The sequence below is a fragment of the Mustelus asterias genome, chromosome 4 (assembly GCF_964213995.1).
Source record: "Mustelus asterias chromosome 4, sMusAst1.hap1.1, whole genome shotgun sequence".
Classification (NCBI taxonomy): Eukaryota; Metazoa; Chordata; class Chondrichthyes; order Carcharhiniformes; family Triakidae; genus Mustelus; species Mustelus asterias.
Genome location: NC_135804.1, coordinates 50,269,246 through 50,290,391, shown reverse-complemented (window position 1 = coordinate 50,290,391; position 21,146 = coordinate 50,269,246). Strand labels below are relative to the sequence as shown.

The 21,146-nt window shown below is 41.1% G+C and overlaps 1 protein-coding gene across 4 annotated transcripts in view; it reads right to left on the bottom strand.

The window, feature by feature from the left end:
- The window catches only part of zdhhc1 (zDHHC palmitoyltransferase 1), a 63,513-nt gene that overhangs the window by 15,748 nt on the left and 26,619 nt on the right, over positions 1-21,146 (bottom strand). For all 4 annotated transcript variants that reach the window (XM_078210995.1, XM_078210994.1, XM_078210996.1 and 1 more), the window contains exons 7-8: positions 17,096-17,208; positions 12,507-12,592 (exon numbers count right to left, since the gene is read on the bottom strand). In XM_078210995.1, coding sequence (XP_078067121.1) covers positions 12,507-12,592; positions 17,096-17,208 — 199 coding nt within the window. The remainder of the gene's footprint in view (positions 1-12,506; positions 12,593-17,095; positions 17,209-21,146) is intronic.

The following is a 21,146-nucleotide window of genomic DNA, read 5'->3' as shown; positions in this document are numbered from 1 at the left end:
GGCATATTCCAAAACATCTCCTGTATGCAGAACTTGCAGATGCTTCAATGCTGCTAGATGACAGGCCACAATGGAGGGTTGTGCTACAATAAGGAGCCAGAAGAGGGCAAGAGGTGGCTGAAGGAGAGCAAAGAGCATACTTCACAAATTTCAATCATCACCAAATGGGTTTCATTATCTGACCTCATGATTTATGCCATCTGTAGCAAGCAATGTTATTGATAATATGATTCTTCAGTGATACACAAATGTTGCAGCATAGTAAGGAATTTTAACGGCTGGGAGATTACTGGCTCGCCCCACCCATCGATGGGCAGAGCGAGCCGATGAAATCGTGTCAGAGCCAAGAAATCAGGACCACACCCGATTTCTCGGCTCTCGCGATTTTATGAGAGCCTGATTCCAGTGAGGTCAGCTTCTCGACGGAAATGGCCGAATAATTTATTCAAATGTTAATTTACATCTGTTTAGCGAGCCAGGCGCTGAATCGTCCGGGCTCATTAGCCTTTATGGCCTCGCCGAGAGAGATTCTCTCCGGGGAGGAAAACACCTGCTCCCCATGAACGGGGAACAGTCGTGTTGGCCTCGCCAGTGGAACCGGAGGCCGTTGAGGCCCTCCGGGGTGGCTGTGGCACCATGACACTGCCAGCGTGGCACCTTGGTTAAGCCCACTAGGCACCTTGGCACTGCCCACGGGATGGCTCAATCGCAAAGGGAGTGGAGGCCCGCTGCCACTCTGCATCGCAATCGGATCATGGAGGGAGGGGGGCCCACTGCCACTCAGCATTGTGACTGGATCTGGGCCGGGGGGGGTGGGGGGAGGCCTGATTGGTCTCGGTGGTGGTGGGGGAAGGAGACGGCGGCAGGGGCTAGATGTCCATGCAGTGTCTGGCTCACGATCGCCGGGTTGGGGGGGGGGGAGAAAGAGTCTGTGAGGCTGCAGCAATAGCAGGGACCTGAGAGCTTTGTCGGTCAGACCCCTGCTGTTGAAATTGCGCATGTGCAGCATCAGAAGTCTGCACATGCGCAATAGCTTCTTCTGCAGGTGGCAGGCAAATTAAGCCCAGCCCACTGCCTGCAGCAGCTACAAGCTGTCTAGCCCATATTTTCAATGTCTATGTCCGTAAGATTGGGCATGAAAACGGATCAGGAACTCTCCCATTTTCACGTTAGCTGGACACTTGGAATCATTCTCATAAAATTCTGCCCAACACGTCTTTCAAGAGAGATGGCTGGGAATTGTACATTAAACTCTTATCCGGAAATGGAGAGGCATCTAATGAAACTAAGCGCATAATCAGAATGAGCACTTCAGTGTTAGTATGCACTAGCTACACACTCAACACCCTCAAATTATAATGCAATTATAGCTTAGGACTCAAGTTTGGTTTAATTCACGAATAACCCACTGACTTAAAAGTTACATCAGAAAGAATTGTAACTACTCTTGTGCCTCTGGGACTCTATTAGTTTGGAAAGAAACAACATAAGTCACTTTCCAAGTTACGAGCCAAAGTCTGGAAGCAGAGCTGGACACATATCTTACAATTGCTTCCTGAACCATTTGTCCATAACTTGCAGAGGAAGTAATTAAACATTTGAGAAAGTTAACCAATCTTTTTAATCACTGGACTTCTTGGCCCGCTGTTTAGTTGGCTGACAGCTCAAATGCCAATGGAGTCAGGTTAAAAATGTTATCAAACCCTGACCCCTGCAATTCATGATGTGGAGATGCCGGCGTTGGACTGGGGTAAACACAGTAAGAAGTTTAACAACACCAGGTTAAAGTCCAACAGGTTTATTTGGTAGCAAAAGCCACACAAGCTTTCGGAGCTCTAAGCCCCTTCTTCAGGTGAAGAAGGGGCTTAGAGCTCCGAAAACTTGTGTGGCTTTTGCTACCAAATAAACCTGTTGGACTTTAACCTGGTGTTGTTAAACTTCTTACCCTGCAATTCCCCCACCATACCTCTCCTCTCAGAAACTATATATTGTATTCAAGCTGGCTTGTTAGCCAAAATTACTGATGGGTAGAATTTCAGCCTCTAGATTTTTGCTTTGTGATTCACAAACAATAAATAAGATTTTTACAAGTCTGATAATATTAATACCAAACTGAACTTACAATATACACAACTAATTTATTTTTCATTCGTGAATTTAGGAGTTGTCCCAAATACTACAGGACTAATATAACTTGTTAAACAGCAAAATGTGAATTTTGGAGCTCTTGTTTAGCAAACAAAGCATTTTTTAAAATAATGAATGTTAATAGATGATACTGCTATGGAATGAATCATTTTCATTTGGCTACTCTATAATCACAATCCAGTAATCCTAAATAAATTATAGCATGGTTCCCTGCAAAATAAAACTCCCATTACACAACCCCAACAATGTCCCCAAGTGCCAAACTCAGAAGAATAACAACAATCCTATAGACCAGAACTTCTTTGTGCCCTCTCATGTTAAAAATACAAAGCCAGTCACAACTGACAATTGGTAAACACAGCTGCTAAAAGTGGAGGCGGATAAATGGCTCCATTGCAGCTTGTTGAGCTTCTTGGGCCTGGAAAATTGGAAAAGTTTGCTTCTTATTTGGTGAATTTAACACATTTAGGGAATTGCTTTTTTGTACAAACCACACCTTGAACTCAATGTTTAAGAGAGTTTAGGCTAAATCTTAAATAAAAACAGAAAATGCTGGAAATACTCAGCAGGTCAGGCTGTTGAGAGAGAAACAGATTATCTACAAATAGGCCAAATCTTCAATTTTTCAAGCTTTATGGGAAAGGAAGGTAGGGGATTACAGAAGGGAGACAAAAATAAGAGGAAGCAACCTTGATTTTGTTTTCATGTTCGAAGAGTTAGATTTTTTTGTGCGAGAAAATCTGGCAATCAGGAATCAGCTGTGTGTGTGTAACAGATGCTCCTTTTTCGTGTATGCCAATCTGATTTCGCTGGTTTGTGGAACCTCACAATCTATGTGCATGGGAATGTTTGAATTCTCAGTACATCGGACAATCCACTAATTGATTTCAATAGTCTCCTGCACCTAAAAGCTGAATGTTTCTCATGTAAAACGTCTCAGTGAGTTTGCCAATTTTGTGCCCAGACAGTTGCACCAAATCCACTAGGAATTGTTTTGTACTTTCATAACCAACAGAGATTGGGCTGGACTCAAGTGCCAGAGGTGAAATATATTGCAATAGTCAGTACCTTGTGATATTTTTACAATTTGTATTGGAAAACTCAAATTATGAATGTCATGCCGGAACTCAGTTAGTTAAAGGAAGCAAAACTACTTGTTGAAATTGTTCTCTTTAACTGGAATGCAAACAATTCCCATTAGTGGTAGTTTCACACATTTCCACTTGCATCAGTGGAATTCTGTTCCTCCTAATATGATACTTAGTCACAAAGGTTCAACTGTTTATTACTGTGCATCAAAGGTCAAACTTTGTCAGATGATACAATTTCAAAGAGGAGAGTAAGGAGAGGAAAGAGCAATTTTTACACCATGTAGATAACTGGATTTGGACAGAATGTGTGTTTGAAACCAGATCAAACTCTAGTTTATGTCAGTGAAAGGGACTGTTCTCTTCCTGTGGGGAAGCACTTCAGCAGTCACGGGCATTCAGCCTTGGATCTTCAGGTAAGCGTTCTCCAAGGCAGCCTTCATGACACACGACAGCGCAGAGTCGCTGAGCAGAAACTGGTAGCCAAGTTCCGCACACATGAGGACGGCCTAAACCGGGATGTTGGATTTATGTCATATTATCAGTAACCCCCACAGCTTGCCTCCTGGGCTTGCAGAGTCTCACTAGCTGTTCTGTCTGGAGACAATACACATCTCTTTAACCTGTGTTTAATGTTCCCTCCACCCACATTGTCTGTACCTTTAAGACCTGGCTGGTTGGAGGGATTCGCATTCTAATCAGTATTCTGCAACTTGATTTTGTGTCTGTTTGCACTGTTTGAGAGCACATTTCCACTCCATCTGACGAAGGAGCAGTGCTCTGAAAGCTTATGGTATTTGCTACCAAATAAACCTGTTGGACTTTAACCTGGTGTTGTGAGACTTCTTACTGTGTTCACCCCAGTCCAACGCCGGCATCTCTACATCATTTTGATCAGATAGCCAGTTACCTATCCAATCGGCCAACTTTCCCTCTATCCCACACCTCCTTACTTTCATTATAAGCCGACCAAGGGGGACCTTATACATGGATTTTAGTAAGGCGTTTGATATGACATCAACTGCCCTACCTTCATCAACACACTTAGTTACCTCCTCAAAAAATTCTATCAAATTTATGAGGCATGACTTGCCCTTCACGAATCCGTGCTGACCATCCCGGATTAATCCGCATCTTTCTAAATGGTCGTAAATCCCATCCCTAAGGACCTTTTCCATCAACTTACCAACCACCGAAGTAAGACTAACCGGCCTATAATTACCAGGGTCATTTCTATTCCGTTTCTTAAACAGAGGAACAATATTCGCCACTCTCCAGTCCTCTGGCACTATCCCCGTAGACAGTGAGGACCCAAAGATCAAGGCCAAAGGCTCTGCAATCTCATCCCTTGCCTCCCAAAGAATCCTAGGGTATATTTCATCAGGCCCAGGGGACTTATCGACCTTCAGTTTATTCAAAACTGCTAGTACATCCTCCCTCCGAACATCTACTTCCTCCAGCCTATTAGCCTGTAACACCTTCTCTTCCTCAAAAACATGGCCCCTCTCCTTGGTGAGCAAAACATGGCCCCTCTCCTTGGTGAGCAAAACATGGCCCCTCTCCTTGGTGAACAGAAAATGCTGGAAATACTCAGCAGATCTAGCAACATCTATGTAAAGAGAAGCAGATTTAACATTTCAGATCTAGGGTCTATTGTCAGAAAGTTCTGTAGAAAAATAGTTGAACTGAAATATTAACTGTTCTCTCTCCACAGATGTTGCCAGACCTGAACGTTTTCAGCATTTTCGGTTTTAAATTTGTGATTTCCAGCATCTGTGATATTTTGCTATTGCATTAAGATAATATTATTAAGAATATGCAGTACATTCTGTAGTTAACAATTTTTAACCTATTACAAGTTCTTGTGGCAATAATCTAATGACTTCCATTTAGCAATGAGACCCTTCAAAAATCCACACCCGAATACTATCATGCAATGCATCAAGATTTTGAGGAGCCATGCAGCATCTCCTCCAAAAGACAATTCATAATTTATATTCAAGCTTCCGAAATCCAGCTTAGTTTGCTTTTAAACAAAGGTAGTGGCTTATCAAAACAGTAAAAGTAATTATTTATCAATTAGCAAGTCTATTTAACAAATATATACATGATTTTAATAAACCATCATAGCCTAAGGTTTAGATCAGGCAGTGTTTTTATGTAATACAGTAACTGAGCAAATTAACAGCACTAGAGAGTTTGACTTCGAGCAAAGCAAGATAATGTATTGGGCGGCACGGTGGCACAGTATTTAGCACTGCTGCCTCACAGTGCCAGGGACCTGGGTTCAATTCCGGCCTCGGGTCATTGTCTGTGTGGAGTTTGCACATTCTCCCCGTGCTTGTGTGGGTTTCCTCCGGGTGCTCTGGTTTCCTCCCACAGTTCAAAGATGTGCTGGTTCGGTTGATTGACCATGATTGTCCCTTAATGTCGGGGATTAGGACTGTAAATATGGCATGTTACGGGGAGGGGATCTGGGTGGGATTGTTATCGATGCAGGCTCGATGGGCCAAATGGCCTCCTTCTGCACTGTAGATTCATAGAAACCCTACAGTGCAGAAGGAGGCCATTCGGCCCATCGAGTCTGCACCGACCACAATCCCACCCAGGCCCTACCCCCACATATTTTACCCGCTAATCCCTCTAACCTACGCATCCCAGGACTCTAAGGGGCAATTTTTTTTAACCTGGCCAATCAACCTAACCCGCACATCTTTGGACTGTGGGAGGAAACCGGAGCACCCGGAGGAAACCCACGCAGACACGAGGAGAATGTGCAAACTCCACACAGACAGTGACCCGAGCCAGGAATCGAACCCGGGACCCTGGAGCTGTGAAGCAGCAGTGCTAACCACTGTGCTACCGTGCCGCCCATTCTATGATGTATATTGGTGCAAAGAAAAACATTATACTATCGTCTAAAATAGTACTATTATACTTGACTGCATTCTTCATTATTAACATAAGTAAATTTCTTTTTAAAAGAAAAAGTTTTTTACTCCGTTCTTAAAGTTACAAAGCCAGTGCTCAGAATGGACCGGCAAACCCAAGTCAATTTCTTGTGGCATTTAAAACAGGTAGTCAAGACCAAGTGTAGTCTTTAGGTCAAGTGGATTTAAAAGATGGGAAACATTTTAAATCAGTACATGCAATTCAGCTCCCATTTTAAAATTATATATAGTCTTCAATTTAATGCAATTTGGAAGCAGAGTTGCAGCGGCAGAGTTTTTCTGCAGTACAGGATAAGGATCCGAGAGGGACAAAATTGAGGTGTTACAATGCTGGAGGAAGTGTAATTACAATGCGGCAAGTTCACATAGACACTTCCAATATAAATTATAAAAAAAGCAATAAATTGACCAAGGAAATGTATATATATTGGAGTTATTTCTAATAAAGCTGCTGATACAGCAGCTTCTGGTTTCGAAATTCAGAAATGGCATTTATTTGCCGCAGAAAGATATTTACTGAAAATGAGAATAAATGTTTTCTGCTTATGACTAATATCTGCAAACACAAATAACATCTGTCATCAGAATAGACTGGAGTAGATTTGAAACGTTAACATCAACTGTCCTCAAATTTGAAGATTCATTTTGAGACTACCCAAATAATTCCACCTAGATCTAAAGACATTTGTTGGCTTGGATTTGATTGTGTGTGGCATCAAGGAACCCGAGTAAAATTGAAGTCAATGGGAACGGGGAGAAAATTCTCCACTGGTGGGAATCATGCCTAGCACAAAATAAATAGATTGTGGTTGTTGGAAGTCAATCATCTCGGTCCAAGGACATTACTACACAAGTTCCTCAGGGGAGCGTCCAAGGCCCATCTTTAGCTGCTTCATCTATGACCATCCTTCCATATTGATCAGTACTATTTGCAATACTCCTGATACGAAAACGGTCCAGGTCCATATGCAGCAAAACCTGGACAACATTCAAACTTGGGCTGATATGGCAAGTGATATTCACATAGCATAGTCCCAGGAAAAAGCCCATGTCCAACAAGACAGAGTCCAACCATCCCAACTTGACATTCATTAGCATTACTATTGCTGAATCCCCCACTAACAACAGCCGGAAGGTCACCATTGACCTAAAAATGAATTGGACCAGCCATGCAAGTACTGTGGCTACAAAAGCAGGTCAGAGGCTGGGAATTTTGAGATGAGTAACTCATCTCCTGAATCTAAAGCCCCTCCACCATCAACAAGGCACAAGTCAGGAGAATTTTGGGATACTCGCCACTTGCCTGGATGAGTGCAGCTTAAGAACCTCGATACCATCTGGAACAAAGTAACCCACTTGATCGGCACTTCAACCACCAACCTAATTCACTCCCTCCACTAATGCACAGGAGCAGCACCATTTACCATATACTACTGCTGGATCAAATTCCTGGAACTCCCTACCCAGTAGTGGCTGTACCTACACCAAATGGATTGCAGCAGTTCAAGATGGCAGCTCTCCATCACCTTCACAAGGGAAATTAGGAATGGGCAATAAATATTGGCCTAGCCAGTAACACCCTCATTCCATGGAAGAAAAAATAATAATTTTCTTTAGCTAATATTCAACTATTTTTCTAGTGCAAGCACTCTAATTGGAACCACAGGGCTCCTGAGCAGCCAATTCATTTGGAGAAATGATTCAATATGGTCTTATTCGAGGAATAAAGGGCTATGGGGAGAGAGCGGGTAAATGGAGTTGAAATCAACCATGATTGAATGGTGGAGTGGACTCGATGGGCCGAATGGCCTTACTTCCGCTCCTATGTCTTATGGTCTTATGGTCTTATGGTAACATTGTTGGACTTATAACCCAGAGGCCCAGGTTAGGGGTAGGGTGAATTTAAATTTAATTAATAAATCTGGGATATAAAATTAGTCTCAATAGTGGTGACTATGACAACTAGCATTGATTGTTATAAAAACCTATTTTGTTCACTAATGTCCCTTAGGGAAGGAAATTGCCGTTCTTAACTGATCTGGCTCCAGACCCAGAGCAAATACATCAATGTTGTCGATTCCTAACTACCCTCTAAAATTCCTACAAGCAATTCAGTTTTAGTAATTCAAGATGAACAACAAATGCTGGCCTTGCCAATGATGCCCACATCCCATAAAAGAATAAAGAACTCCACATGAAGGGTAATGCCAGCTGAAAATCCTTTATATTACTAATTAGACATCAGTTACTCTACATGTTGATCATGTTGTTGTCTAAGCTACATAGAATAAAACAAAGTTAATCATTACATTACATGCTGCCATTAAACTAGAATATTTATGCATATCAGAGACATGTCTGAACCTGCCAATGGCACACAGAGAATGCTCTAGAGGTAAACTGCAATAAGCTGAGCAGTTTATGGTCTCTCTTTTGCTCAAACTCATAACATCTTGCAAACAAATAGGAATTTCTTAAAGAAAAAAAGAGTGAGCTTCTAACAAACCTTAAAATGGATCTTTCAACTAAACTTGCAAACATTAGTAAACATATTCCACGGATAAGAGAAAGTAGCCTATTATGGGGCAGCACGGTGGCACAGTGCACAGCTGCCTCACAGCACCAGGGACCCGGGTTCGATCCCTGGCTTAGGTCACTGTCTGTGTGGAGTTTGTACCTTCGCCCCGTGTCTGCGTGGGTTTCCTCCAGGTGTTCTGGTTTCCCCCCACAGTCTGAAAGACATGCTGGTTAGGTGCATTGACCCGAACAGGTGCCGGAGTGTGGCGACTAGGGGAATTTCACAGCAACTTCATTGCTAATAATAAACTTTAACTTTATTTCCAATTGAGCAAACCTGCAAATTAGCAAGTTTATTTCCCTCCCTAACAGCACTGTGGGTACACCTGTACCACAGGGCTGCAGTGGTTCGAGAAGGCAGCTCACCACCATCTTCGCAAAGGGAATTAGGGATGAGCAGATTCAGATTTGATTCTAGGTTCTGCATTTGTGTTTTGGATGATAATTCCAAGAAACAATAACAATTTGCCAGATATCTTAGACACATCTATCAAACACATCTATTGAAAGTGATGTTCTAATTTACATCCTGTAAATTAATTGCAAAAATGTTTCTCTTGTGGCTTTCAAAAGTACATGCTTGATAATCCTCACAGTAACCTAGACTTTTGTCATAAATCTGCTTATACTTGTCTATGGACAGCTGAACATTTCTGGGCCAGGCCAAATTAGGTACAGGGTACACGGGCCCAAAAAGCCTCATGGATGATTGAGTTTCTTTGCAAATGTGTCTTACACCTGCTCAGCCTACTGGAAAGATGTATTATTAGTAGATGGATAATTCATCAGGTTCTTCACAATACCGTTTGGTATGACTTGGTAAGGGAATAAAATAATCCTGGAATCTCACATCATTTTAGAATTGTATGTTAATCCAGTTATTTATTTCCTTACAATTTATCTTTCTAAAACAATGAAAGAACACTCAAATCTGTAAATTCCCAAGTTGGGGTAATATAAAATGAAAGCCACCATTGAACAAAAGGGAATTGCTCAAATGGAACAACTGTGAAATATGAAAATAATTTCAATGCCTTCTTGGTATATTTAAAATCTCAAATGTCATTTAATATCCAATGTTACAATAATGTACTAACAGTCCATTCCAGATATTGATCCTTCTATATATAAAGTATTTTCTGATATTAGCCCTGGATACTGCCTTTCTCTAAATCGAACATATGCCTCCTGTGCTATTGACACATTTTTACATGGTATAATAGTCCAGGCTTATCTTTTTTAAAAACTAGATACTGCTTAATGACTCTTCTCTGAGCTCTGCCTCAGATTTGAATGTTTCTCACGTGGAATTTCCAACAGTACATTTTGTGTCACAGAATCTGTATTTCTTTTAAATGCGTTGCCCAATTATTTTCAAATTAAAACTAGGAAAGAAAGATCCATTTTTCATGCCCAATATAATGACTGCCGGTTTCATTTTCGACAAAGAATGTTGAGTCTTTTTGAAGTCTTGCATGCCTTCCTACCCAACACTCAATCATGCTCTGAGGTCCTAGGATAAGCTGAAAAAGATGAAGTGGGATGTGGAAGCTCTGGTGATCGGAAGACTGAGGATATGCCCTGATGGATTTCGGAAGCATGGAAGAGGCTCAACCTCATGCTATTCTGGTGCAAGGTGGAAGGTTGGGGGGGGGGGGGAATAACTGCATTTGGGGAGGAGAGAACATATGAAAAAGGAGTAGGCCATTTACCCCTCAAGCTTGTTCCACCATTTAATAATGTCACAGCCCTCAAATCTGCATGCCGCCTACTCCTTATCACCCTTTTGTTTACCAAAAATCTATCAAAGTCTTTAAAAGTATTCAAAGATTTTGTTTTCACTACCTTTTCAGGGAAAAAGTTCCAAAGATCCATGGCCCTCAGAGAAAACATTTTGCCTCATCTCTGTTTTAAATGAGAAAGCCCTTATTTTAAAACAGTTCTAGATTATCACACACAAGAGGAAACATCCTCTCCACATCCACCCTATCAAGACCCTCACGATCTTATAGGTTTCGATCAAGTTGTCCCTTGCTCTAACCCCAGCAGACACAAGATTCGCTTGTACAATCTTTCCTGATAAGGCAACCCACCGATTCCAAGTATTAGTCTGGTAAACCTTCTCTGAACTGTTTCCAATGATTTACATTCTTCCTAATTTGTTTACGATTCATATAAATGTTGAATGAAGGGATGATTGCCAAATTTGTTGATGACAAAGATATGTAGGAAAGTAAATTGTAAAGAGGACATAGAGGCCGCAAAAAGATATAGATAGGTTAAATGAGTGGGCAATGACCTGACAAATGGGGTATATTGTGGGAAAATGTGATATTGCTGTACAATTGTGGTCACAGAACTCCAAATGTAGTCTCACAAGTGCCCTGTATTACTGAAGTATAACATCCCTACTTTTGTATTCAATTCTCCTCACAATAAATAACTACTTTCTACTAGCTTACCTATCACTTTTGTGATACATGGACTAGGACAACCAGATCACTCTGCATTTCAGAGTTCTGCAATCGCTCACCATTAATGTATGCTTCTTTTTTATTCTTCTAGCCAATATGGGCAATTTCACAATTTTCCACATTATACCCCATTTGCCAGGTATTTACCTATTCACTTAATCTATCTATATGGCCTCTATACAACTTACTTTCCTCCTTATCTTTGTGTGATCAGCAAATTTGACAATCATCCCTTCATCCAAGTCATTTATATAAATTGTAAACAGATGAGGTCCAAACACTGATCGCTGTGGCACACCTCTGATTAATTCTTGCCAACCTGAAAAAGGAAGCAATTGGATGCTTTTAGGAAAAGAGGGTTCAATGCAAATTATATTTAGGGATGGTAGTGTTTATCAGTCAACAGAAGAGACACCAAAGGGATGCATTAAGCCAGTTTTGGGGAAAGAAATCGTAACTGTGGTGTTTTATGAAAAATTAGCTTTATTGGGAGGGGTTAAAAGGTTAGTCTTCAAGTAAATCAAAATTTGCAACTGGCCTAATACTCGCCTGGCAGGAAAAATGAATCACATGTGAAAGCATTTGTTCTTTTAACTTAAAGCCAGCGTTTGGTATCGGAAGTTGATGCCATTTTCATGAAATATTCTATTCATGATGTCAACCAAAATTAACTAAGTTGGGAAAATATAAATCATACTTGGAAGTCCACACCATGAATCATTTACATCTCAATGGAACAGAAAACACGCAATTTTGGATAGCTTTACAGAATAAAATGTGTACATTAAAAGTCTATTATCTCACATACCAACCAACAGTTTCAAAAAAAGAAACCAACCAACATACAAGATGTGGGTCAACATATGTCCTTACTCACCAAAGCACCTCATACACAGGGAATTTGAATTTAAATTGTGCATTAACCTAGCAACATGTTGAACAAATACAATCTGGGAGCAAGAGGCATCATTAGTGTTCAAAACAGATAGGATGATACCACCTCCTGAGAAGCAAATGAATGCACTCCCACAGAATAAGCTAGAGTATTAGTCACCACAATTTCTTCTCATTCTATATATTATATTACTGCCACTAACTTCCTCATTTCTTTTGAATTGTAATTTAATTGCATATTAAGTACAAGGATTTTAGTTGATTTGCCTACATAAATGGCAAATTTGCATAGTTGAATATTATACATTTAATATAGCGCTTCCATTAATTGTTCTAAATTTTATTTGGAAAATAAATTTGTAATGAACACTTACTCCTTTGTCAATGATGCTGTTAACGAGGTGCTTTTGAACTGAATTCCATTATTTGTGTATCCAAGAGATCCTGCACTTCCAAAATTCTGGAAAAGATAGAAGTACCCATTTCACATGAGCTTCTGCAACTGTAGTAAAAAAAATTGTTAAAGGATTGCTTCTTTCAAAGTTAGCATCACCGGCATCATATTTTATTCCGCCAAATAAGTGCTTCTCTTTATTGATCGCTTCCACAGTTGGAATGCAATTAAATCACCACTGGAATAAAATGCTTTATTGCTTCAATTTCCCAGATAGATCGGTGGGTAAACATATCACCCAGGATTTTTTTTTTCCCCAGTCATGGGACATGGGTGTCGCTGGCTGGCCAGCATTTATTGCCCATCCCTAGTTGCCCTTGAGAAGGTGGTGGTAAGCTGCCTTCTTGAATCGCTGCAGTCCATGTGCTGTAGGTTAACCCACAATGCCGTTAGGGAAGGAATTCCAGGATTTTGACCCAGCAACTGCGAAGGAACGGCGATATATTTCCAAGTCAGGATGGGGAGTGGCTTGGAGGGGAAGTTGCAGGTGGTGGTGATCGCATGTACCTGCTGCTCTTGTCCTTCTAGATGGAAGTGGTCGTGGGTTTTGAAGGTGCTGACTAAGGATCTTTGGTGAATTGCTGCAGTGCATCTTGTAGATGGTACACACTGCTGCTACTACGGAGTGTCGGCGATGGAGGGATTGAATGTTTGTAGATGTGGTGCCAAGCGGGCCGCTTGTTGTGGATGGTGTCATGCTTCTTGAGTGCTGTTGGAGCTGCACCAATGTAGGAAAGTGGGGAGTATTCCACCACACTCCTGACTTGTGCCTTGTAGATGGTGAATAGGCTTTGGGGAGTCAGGAGGTGAGTTACTCACCACAGTATTCCTAGCCAATGTTTATGTTGCGAGTCCAGTTGAGTTTCTGGTCAATGGTAACACCAAGGATGTGGGGGATTCAGTGATAGTAACACCATTCTTATTGGTGATGGCATTTCTGTGGCATGAACATTACTTGCCTTTTGTCAACCTAAGCCTGGATATTGTCCAGATCTTGCTGCATTTGAACATGGACTGCTCCAGTATCTGAGGAGTCATGAATGGTGCTGAACATTGTGCAATCATTGTCGAACATCCCCACTTCTGACCTTATGACAGAGGCAAGGTCATTGATGAAGCAGCTGAAGATTGTTGTGCCTAGGACACTACTCTGAGGGACTCCTGCAGACATGTCCTGGAGCTGAGATAACAGGCCCTCCACAACCATCTTTCTATGTACCAGGTATGATTCTAACCAGCGGAGTGTTTGTCCCCTGATAACCATTGATTCCAGTTTTGCTCGGGCTCCTTGATGCCACACTCGGTCAAATGTGGCCTTGATGTCAAGGGCTGTCACTCTCATCTCTCCTCTGGAATTCAGCTCTTTTGTCCATATTTGAACCAAGGCTGTAATGAGGTCAGGAGCTGAGTGACCCTGGCAAAGCCCAAACTGGGCGTCACTGAGCAGGTTATTGCTGAGCAGGTGCTGCTTGATAGCACTGTCGATGACCCCGTTCCATCACTTTACTGATGGTCGAGAGTTGGTAAAAGAGCAGAAAGATCCCAGATCTCATTTCAGGTTACCACTTACAATAACCTCTGCTGGAACATGCACATATGTGGGGTGGCTGGTAAGAGCAGAGCCAAGTTTGGCTATAATAACTTGTTTAGGTTCACACTTTAAGAATATTATTTACCAATCGATCTGTGCCCCTACTCAAGTCACTCACTTCAGGAGAGAAGGGAAATAATGTTGGAATCAAAAGTACCCAATCTCAAACGTTGTTCTGCAACATAACTATCAACATTTGAAAACTAAATAGCAAACACATATTGGTACATCATCAAATGCATAAAATAAAGTATTTCAATACCCTTGGCAAATAAAAATATATTTGTCTTGAAAGTTCTGAATTGTTCCAGCAATCAGTCTTTAGGGGAAAGTTTTCCAAATTTCTGTAACCAGTTTTGTGAAAAGATGTTTCCTGATTTTGCTCCCAAATGACTTGGCTCTAATCGTGAAATCACATGCCTGGTTCTTGATTGTACTACCCAAGGAAACCGTTTCTTTGTAGTTACCTTATCAAATCCTGAAAGCATTTTAAACACCTTGAGAAGATCACCCCTCAAACTCCTAAAATCAAGAAAATATAAGCTAAGTACAAAAACTAAAAACTGCAGATGATGGAAATGTGAAATTAAAAAAGAACACTGGGGAAATACTCAGCAGGTCTGGCAGCATCAGGAGGGAGGAACAGAGTTAATAAACTGAAGATCAGGTAACAAAATTCAAATTAAAAGAGGACATAACTGCTGGTCATGATAGTAGAGACTCCTCCTCCGGATGGCTAGAAGCTGCTGCTGTGGCTCAACAACAGTGATGGGTGTGGGTAGGACGAGGGGGAGCCTAGCAGGATGAAGCACGGCACCTTCCTCTTTCCATCAGGAGGCAGCCCGTTTAACTAGCTCTGTTTCGGCCAGAAGATTCCAGTTGGCTTGGAAAGTCTTAGTAATCACCTCAATTGGCTATCCATTGCTTGCAGGCAGGTAGCCATTCTGCCTCCAAGCAGCCTTCTTGAAGGTGATTCGAGGGCAGACGTTACTAGAAAACTGGTTGTTTTTGTACAAGCCTGCCTGCCACCTCCTGTTCTGTCCCATCTGGCCTCAAAAAGCCTGCCCATGTTTCAGATCAATGATCTATCACATTCTTATAATAATCTGCAGTCAATTAGACTTTTTAAAACCTGCATTTATACATTTAAACATTTTCAGATGCCCACCATTCTCTTAAGAGTCCTATCACTTTGGACATATTGCCTTTCCCAGTTTTACAGAAAATATGCTTCCTCTTTCTAGCATTATACTGCAGCTTCCACTTATCTGTTAACTTGTCTATAACCTTCTGCAGTCTTCCTTAGGTTGCAAAGGCTCTCAAAGTAGTTACCTCCTGTTCCTCTGCCAAAATCGTTAAAATAAAACGTAAACTCAGGTTTCACCTGAGCACATAGACACTTATTCAAACTGTGGTGTGGTTAAGTTGGGAGGTGTTATGTTTGTAATGCTTTATTCCATAAATAAATGTAAAACTGTAAATAATGGCTCCAGTATCATCTTTAATCAAATGGCTTCTGGAATACAACAGTTCTCCCTTGCGTCCTCACCAATATTTAGCCCTCAAAACAGTGTAATTAAATCAGATTATCTGGTCATGATTTTATTGCTATTTGTGGGGCCTTTCTGTGGGCTAATGGCTGCCACATTTCCTACACTACACTTGTGACTACATTTAAAAATACTTTGTTGATTGTATAGCACTTTCGGATGTCCTATGGTAGATGAATGGTGCTATATAATGCAAGTTCTTCCTTCCTTCGCTATTCTTGGAGTCACGTGATTTGATAGGACCAAGGAAAAGAGTAGGAGGAAAGGGGAACATAAAAGGTACAGTTCTAAAGCGGGTGTAGGAGCAAACGGCCTGGAGGTATATGTACACAAATTGCTGAAGATGGAAGGGCAGGTTGAGAAAGTGGTTAAGAGGACAGATGGAATTCTTTGCTTTATAAATAGAGGCATAGAGTACAAAAGCAAGAAAATTCTGATGAACCTTTACAAATTTGGTTTGTCATCAACTGGAGTACTGTGCATAATTTTGGGCACCACATAGAAAGTAGAAAAGATTTACAAGAATGGTTCTGGGATGAGATTTTAGTTATGCGGCTGGAATGGTGAAGCTGAGACAATTCTCCTTAAAGGGAAAGAAGGTTGCAAGGAAATAGACATGTTGAAAATCATGAAGGGTCTGGACAAGGGTAGGGAGAAACTGTTCCCAATAGCAGAAGGGTCAAGAAACAAAAGGACAGTTTAAAGCCATTAGCAAAAAATAAGTCAAAGGCAACATGAGAAAAAGCTTTTTTAAAAAACACAGCGAGTGGTTAGGATCTGGAATGCACTGCCTGAATGTGGTGAAGGCAGATTCAATCAAGACTTTCAAAAGGGAGTGAATAATTATCTGAAGAGAAAAGATTGCAGAACTATGGAGAAAAGACTGGGAAGTGGACTAACTAACTTGCTCTTTCAGAGTCAGAATAGACAAGATGGGCAGATTGGCCTGCTGCTGTGTCATTTTATTGTGCCATTTGTACTTTTAGTTAATATTGTTTTATATATGCATTAACTGTTTCATTTTGAAGTTATTCCAAGATTGGCTCTTCCACAGCTTCCTCAGATATTCCTATAGCCATCCAACCCATTGCAGAATGGCAAATTATAAACGGCGCTTTTGCTATTTGAAATGAAGTGTAAAAATTATTTTCTTCAGCTGTCATCGTCACCTATGTTATACTGTAGCAAGAGCTGCAGCAATTCACCTCCTCCTTACCCCAAAAAGGGTTTTAAAAAAGCACTGTTAGTCCACCATGAATATTTCAAATAATTTGGCCTTGGGAAGTTAACATTTATGCAAAGTGCAAGTATTAAACAGTGTCCAGAATTTTAATTTCCACAAATCACATTAAACTTGAACCTGTCTACCTGATTGGATTTCAATGGAGATTCCTGTGCCTTTGGATTCTTGGGCGAGACCTTGGACCCTCGCCGATGACGTTGGCGTACAATATATTCATAAGTGCTTAGCCGGTTCCACACTATGAAAAGAAAATGACATGTGCACAATCTGCAATTTCTACATTATAAACACAGCATTTGGAAAGGCGAAAAACGGTTCCAAAATTCATTTGTGATATTAGTGATGGTTTTGGAAATATGTAAATGAGATACACCTGACTGTGAACTGAAAAATATATCCAGGCAAATATGCTGAAAGACCTTGATATTTTCCCAAAAGAATAAAATAAAAATCTTCACTTTGTAAAATTCACTGCTAGACACTAAAGAGTTTTTTGAAGTTTGACTTTTACTCCTGGGTGATATGCCAAGAGGTTTTGGATACCTGCACTTCTTTTAAAGAGTGTCAATTTTTTAAACTTAATTTTTCAAATCAACAAACAAACCGTTCTTCCCTATTAAACCATACCATTATATGGGTTTCTATCTTCCAAAAGTTCAAATGATTTCTTCTGCAGCAATATTATGTGAACATGCTGGCTACAATTTTTCAACATGTGGAGATGCCAGCATTGGACTGGGATGGGCACAGTAAGAAGTCTCACAACACCAGGCTAAAGTCCAACAGGTTTATTTGGAATCACGAGCTTTTGGAGCACTGCTCCTTCATCAGGTGAGTGATCAGCAGCGCTCCTAAAGCTCGTGATTCCAGATAAATCTGTTGGATTTTAACCCGGTGTTGCGAGACTTCTTACAATTTTTTAAGTCTGTGCTGATCAGGAAGTCTAACACTGCCCATAATTTTAGATCGATTAATGGACTGAAAATCACACAGAACTTGTCTGTGACCATGAAAGGCACCAGTTCAATTCAGTAGTAGCACATTTGCTTCTAATACAGAAAGGTTAAGAGTTTAAACCTCACTCATAATCTGGGCGAGTTTTGCAGTGCAGTGATGAGGTAGACTTTTGCAATGGTATGTCAAATTGAGGTTGTATCTGCTTGCTGTAGGGGACACAATAAATTCTGTGACACTAATCAAAGAGATTTCCAGTGACGTAGCTTTGCATTTTTGAGGATGAGGCAGGTTTTCGTTCAACTGGGGTGCTTTTCATGGTTAAACTCCCTGCCAACATTCACCACATTTGAAGGAAGGCAATGGGCATCACAGCACCATTCCTTAGAATGAGACATCTTCAGAAGAAAGTTTAATGATAACGCTTTGTTTCTTGAAAAGATTTCCCATACCATCCCCTCTGAATTGATTAGTTTTATAATGTCTCTATTTGGAAATTTTGCATTTCAATTCATGTATTTATACTGCCCATGACACTACTATGTGGAAGGACAAGGAAAACAGATACATGGGAACACCACCACCTGCATGTTCCCCTCCAAGCCACTCATCATCCCTCTTGCCACTGGATCAAAATCCTGGAACTGCCTCCTTAACAGCACTATAGGTGTACCTACACCACCAACAGCTCATCACTATCTTCTTAAGGGTAATTAGGAAAGGGCAATAAATGCTGGCCTAACCAGTGATGACTGCATCCTATGAATGAAATTTTAAAAATTGGTTCATGGTTATCTTCATGTTTAGTTATTAAATACTCTTTTGCTTATATATAATCAACCTCAGAATGAGCACGTGGTTTACAAGGCTGGCATTTTATTGATTTGATTTATTGTCATATGTATTGGGATACAATGAAAAGTATTGTCTGTTGCACGAAATACAGACAAAGCATGGACAGGGCTTCGTTCACGACCCTTTGTAGTTTCTTGCGGTCTTGGGCAAAGTAGGAGCCAAGCTGTGATACAACCAGAAAGAATGCTTTCTATGGTGCATCTGTAAACATTGGTGAGAGTCGTAGTGGACATGCCAAATTTCCTTAGTCTTCTGAGAAAGTAAAGGTGTTGGTGGCTTTCTTAATTATAGTGTCAGCATGAGGGGAACCAGGACAGGTTGTTGGTGATCTGGACACCTAAAAACTTGAAGCTCTCAATCATTTCTACTTTGTCCCCATTGATGTAGATAGGAGTATATCGTCCACTACACTCCCTGAAGTTGATGACTATCTCCTTCATGTTGTTGACATTGAGGGAGAGATAATTGTCGTCGCACCAGTTCACCAGATTCTCTATCTCTTTCCTGTACTCTGTCTCGTCATTGTTTGAGATCCGACCCACTATGGTGGTGTCATCAGCAAACCTGAAAATCGAGTTGGAGGGGAATTTGGCCACACAGTCATTGGTGTATAAAGGAGTATAGTAAGGGGCTGAGGACATAGCCTTGTGGGGCACCAGCGTTGAGAATGATCATGGATCTGTTGTTGCCTATCCTTACTGATTGCGGTCTGTGGGTTAGGAAGGTCAGGATCCAGTCGCAGAGGGAGGAGCCAAGCCCCAGGCCATGGAACTTGGAGATGAGTTTTGTAGGAATAATGGTGTTGAAGGCGGAGCTGTAGTTGATAAATAGGAGTCTGACATAGGTGGCTTTGTTATCTAGATGTTCCAGGGTTGAGTGCAAGGCCAGGGCGATGACGTCTGCTGTGGACCTGCTGCAGCGGTAGACAACTGTGGTGGATCCAGGCAATCTGGAAAGCCGGAATTAATTTGTGCCATGGCTAACCTTTTGAAGCATTTCATAATGATCGATGTCAGAGCCAGCAGACGATAGGCATTAAGGCACACAGCCTAGCTTTTCTTTGGTACCAGGATGCTGGTCATCTTCTTCAAGCAGATAGGGACCTCAGATTGTTGTAAACAGAGGTTGAAGATGTCTGTGAATACCCCTGCCAGCTGGTATGCACAGGATCTGAGTGCTCGTCCGGGTACTCCATCCGGGCCAGTCGCTTTCCGTGGGTTGACCTTCGAGAAGGCTGCTCTGACATCTGTAATGGTGACCTCAGATACAAGTTCGTCAGAGGCTTCCCGGGTGGAGAGCGTGCTCTCGCTGACCTCTTGATCAAAATGGGCATTGCCCGTTTGTTCTGAGAAAGGTTTGATAAACTGAGGGCAGCAAAGAATCATTGGTGTGGGACTGGAGTAACAAAGTGAAAGCCACATAAGGAAACAGGTTTTCTTTTTTTAAAAATAGTGTGTGAACTAGTTTTACATTTCTATATATTTAAAATCCTCTTTCAAATTCTCAAACTACCACGCATAGATTTGAATTCACATATTTGGATTATTAGTTCAGACTTCTAGCCCAGTAACGTATTTGTTACAACACCATATCCATCTGATTATCTCCATATGACTATCTCCTTCATTTTGTTGACATTGAGGGAGAGATTATTGTTGCCGCACCAGTTCACCAGATTCTCTATCTCTTTCCTGTACTCTGTCTCGTCATTGTTTGAGATCCGACCCACTACGGTGGTGTCATCAGCAAACTTGAAAATTGAGTTGGAGGGGAATTTGGCCACACAGTCATTGGTGTATAAAGGAGTATAGTAAGAGGCTGAGGACATACAATATTGTGGGGCACCAGCGTTGAGAATGATCGTGGATCTGCTGTTGCCTATCCTTATTAATTGCGGTCTGTGGGTTAGGAAGTTCAGGATCCAGTCGCAGAGGGAGGAGCCAAGCAAATATGCCAGTCACACAATTGCCTCCTTCTTCCCCATCAGTCCTATAGACAAATATGAATAAATCTTATTCAGAAATACCATGCATGTTTTGAAATCTGCAATGCCCAGTCCCCTTGAAACAGCACAGAAATGGTAGGAATCAAATTACTGTTTGCTAACACAATAAAGTTCATACTCTCACATGAGTTTTTGTGGTGGCATAGAACAAATTCCTGCTTTAAATGGATTACTGTAACACTTATGGTAAAGTAGGATTATCCTGCCTCCCTGTGGCAAATGGTTTAGTTTCAATATTCTAAACTTAGAATTATTTTCTATATGTCAAATTAGATAACTAATTAACAGATTTGTGCAACTGTCTGCCACTGAAATTTTATCAAGCCCAATATTCAAAAATAAACATTTAGAAGGTACACAGC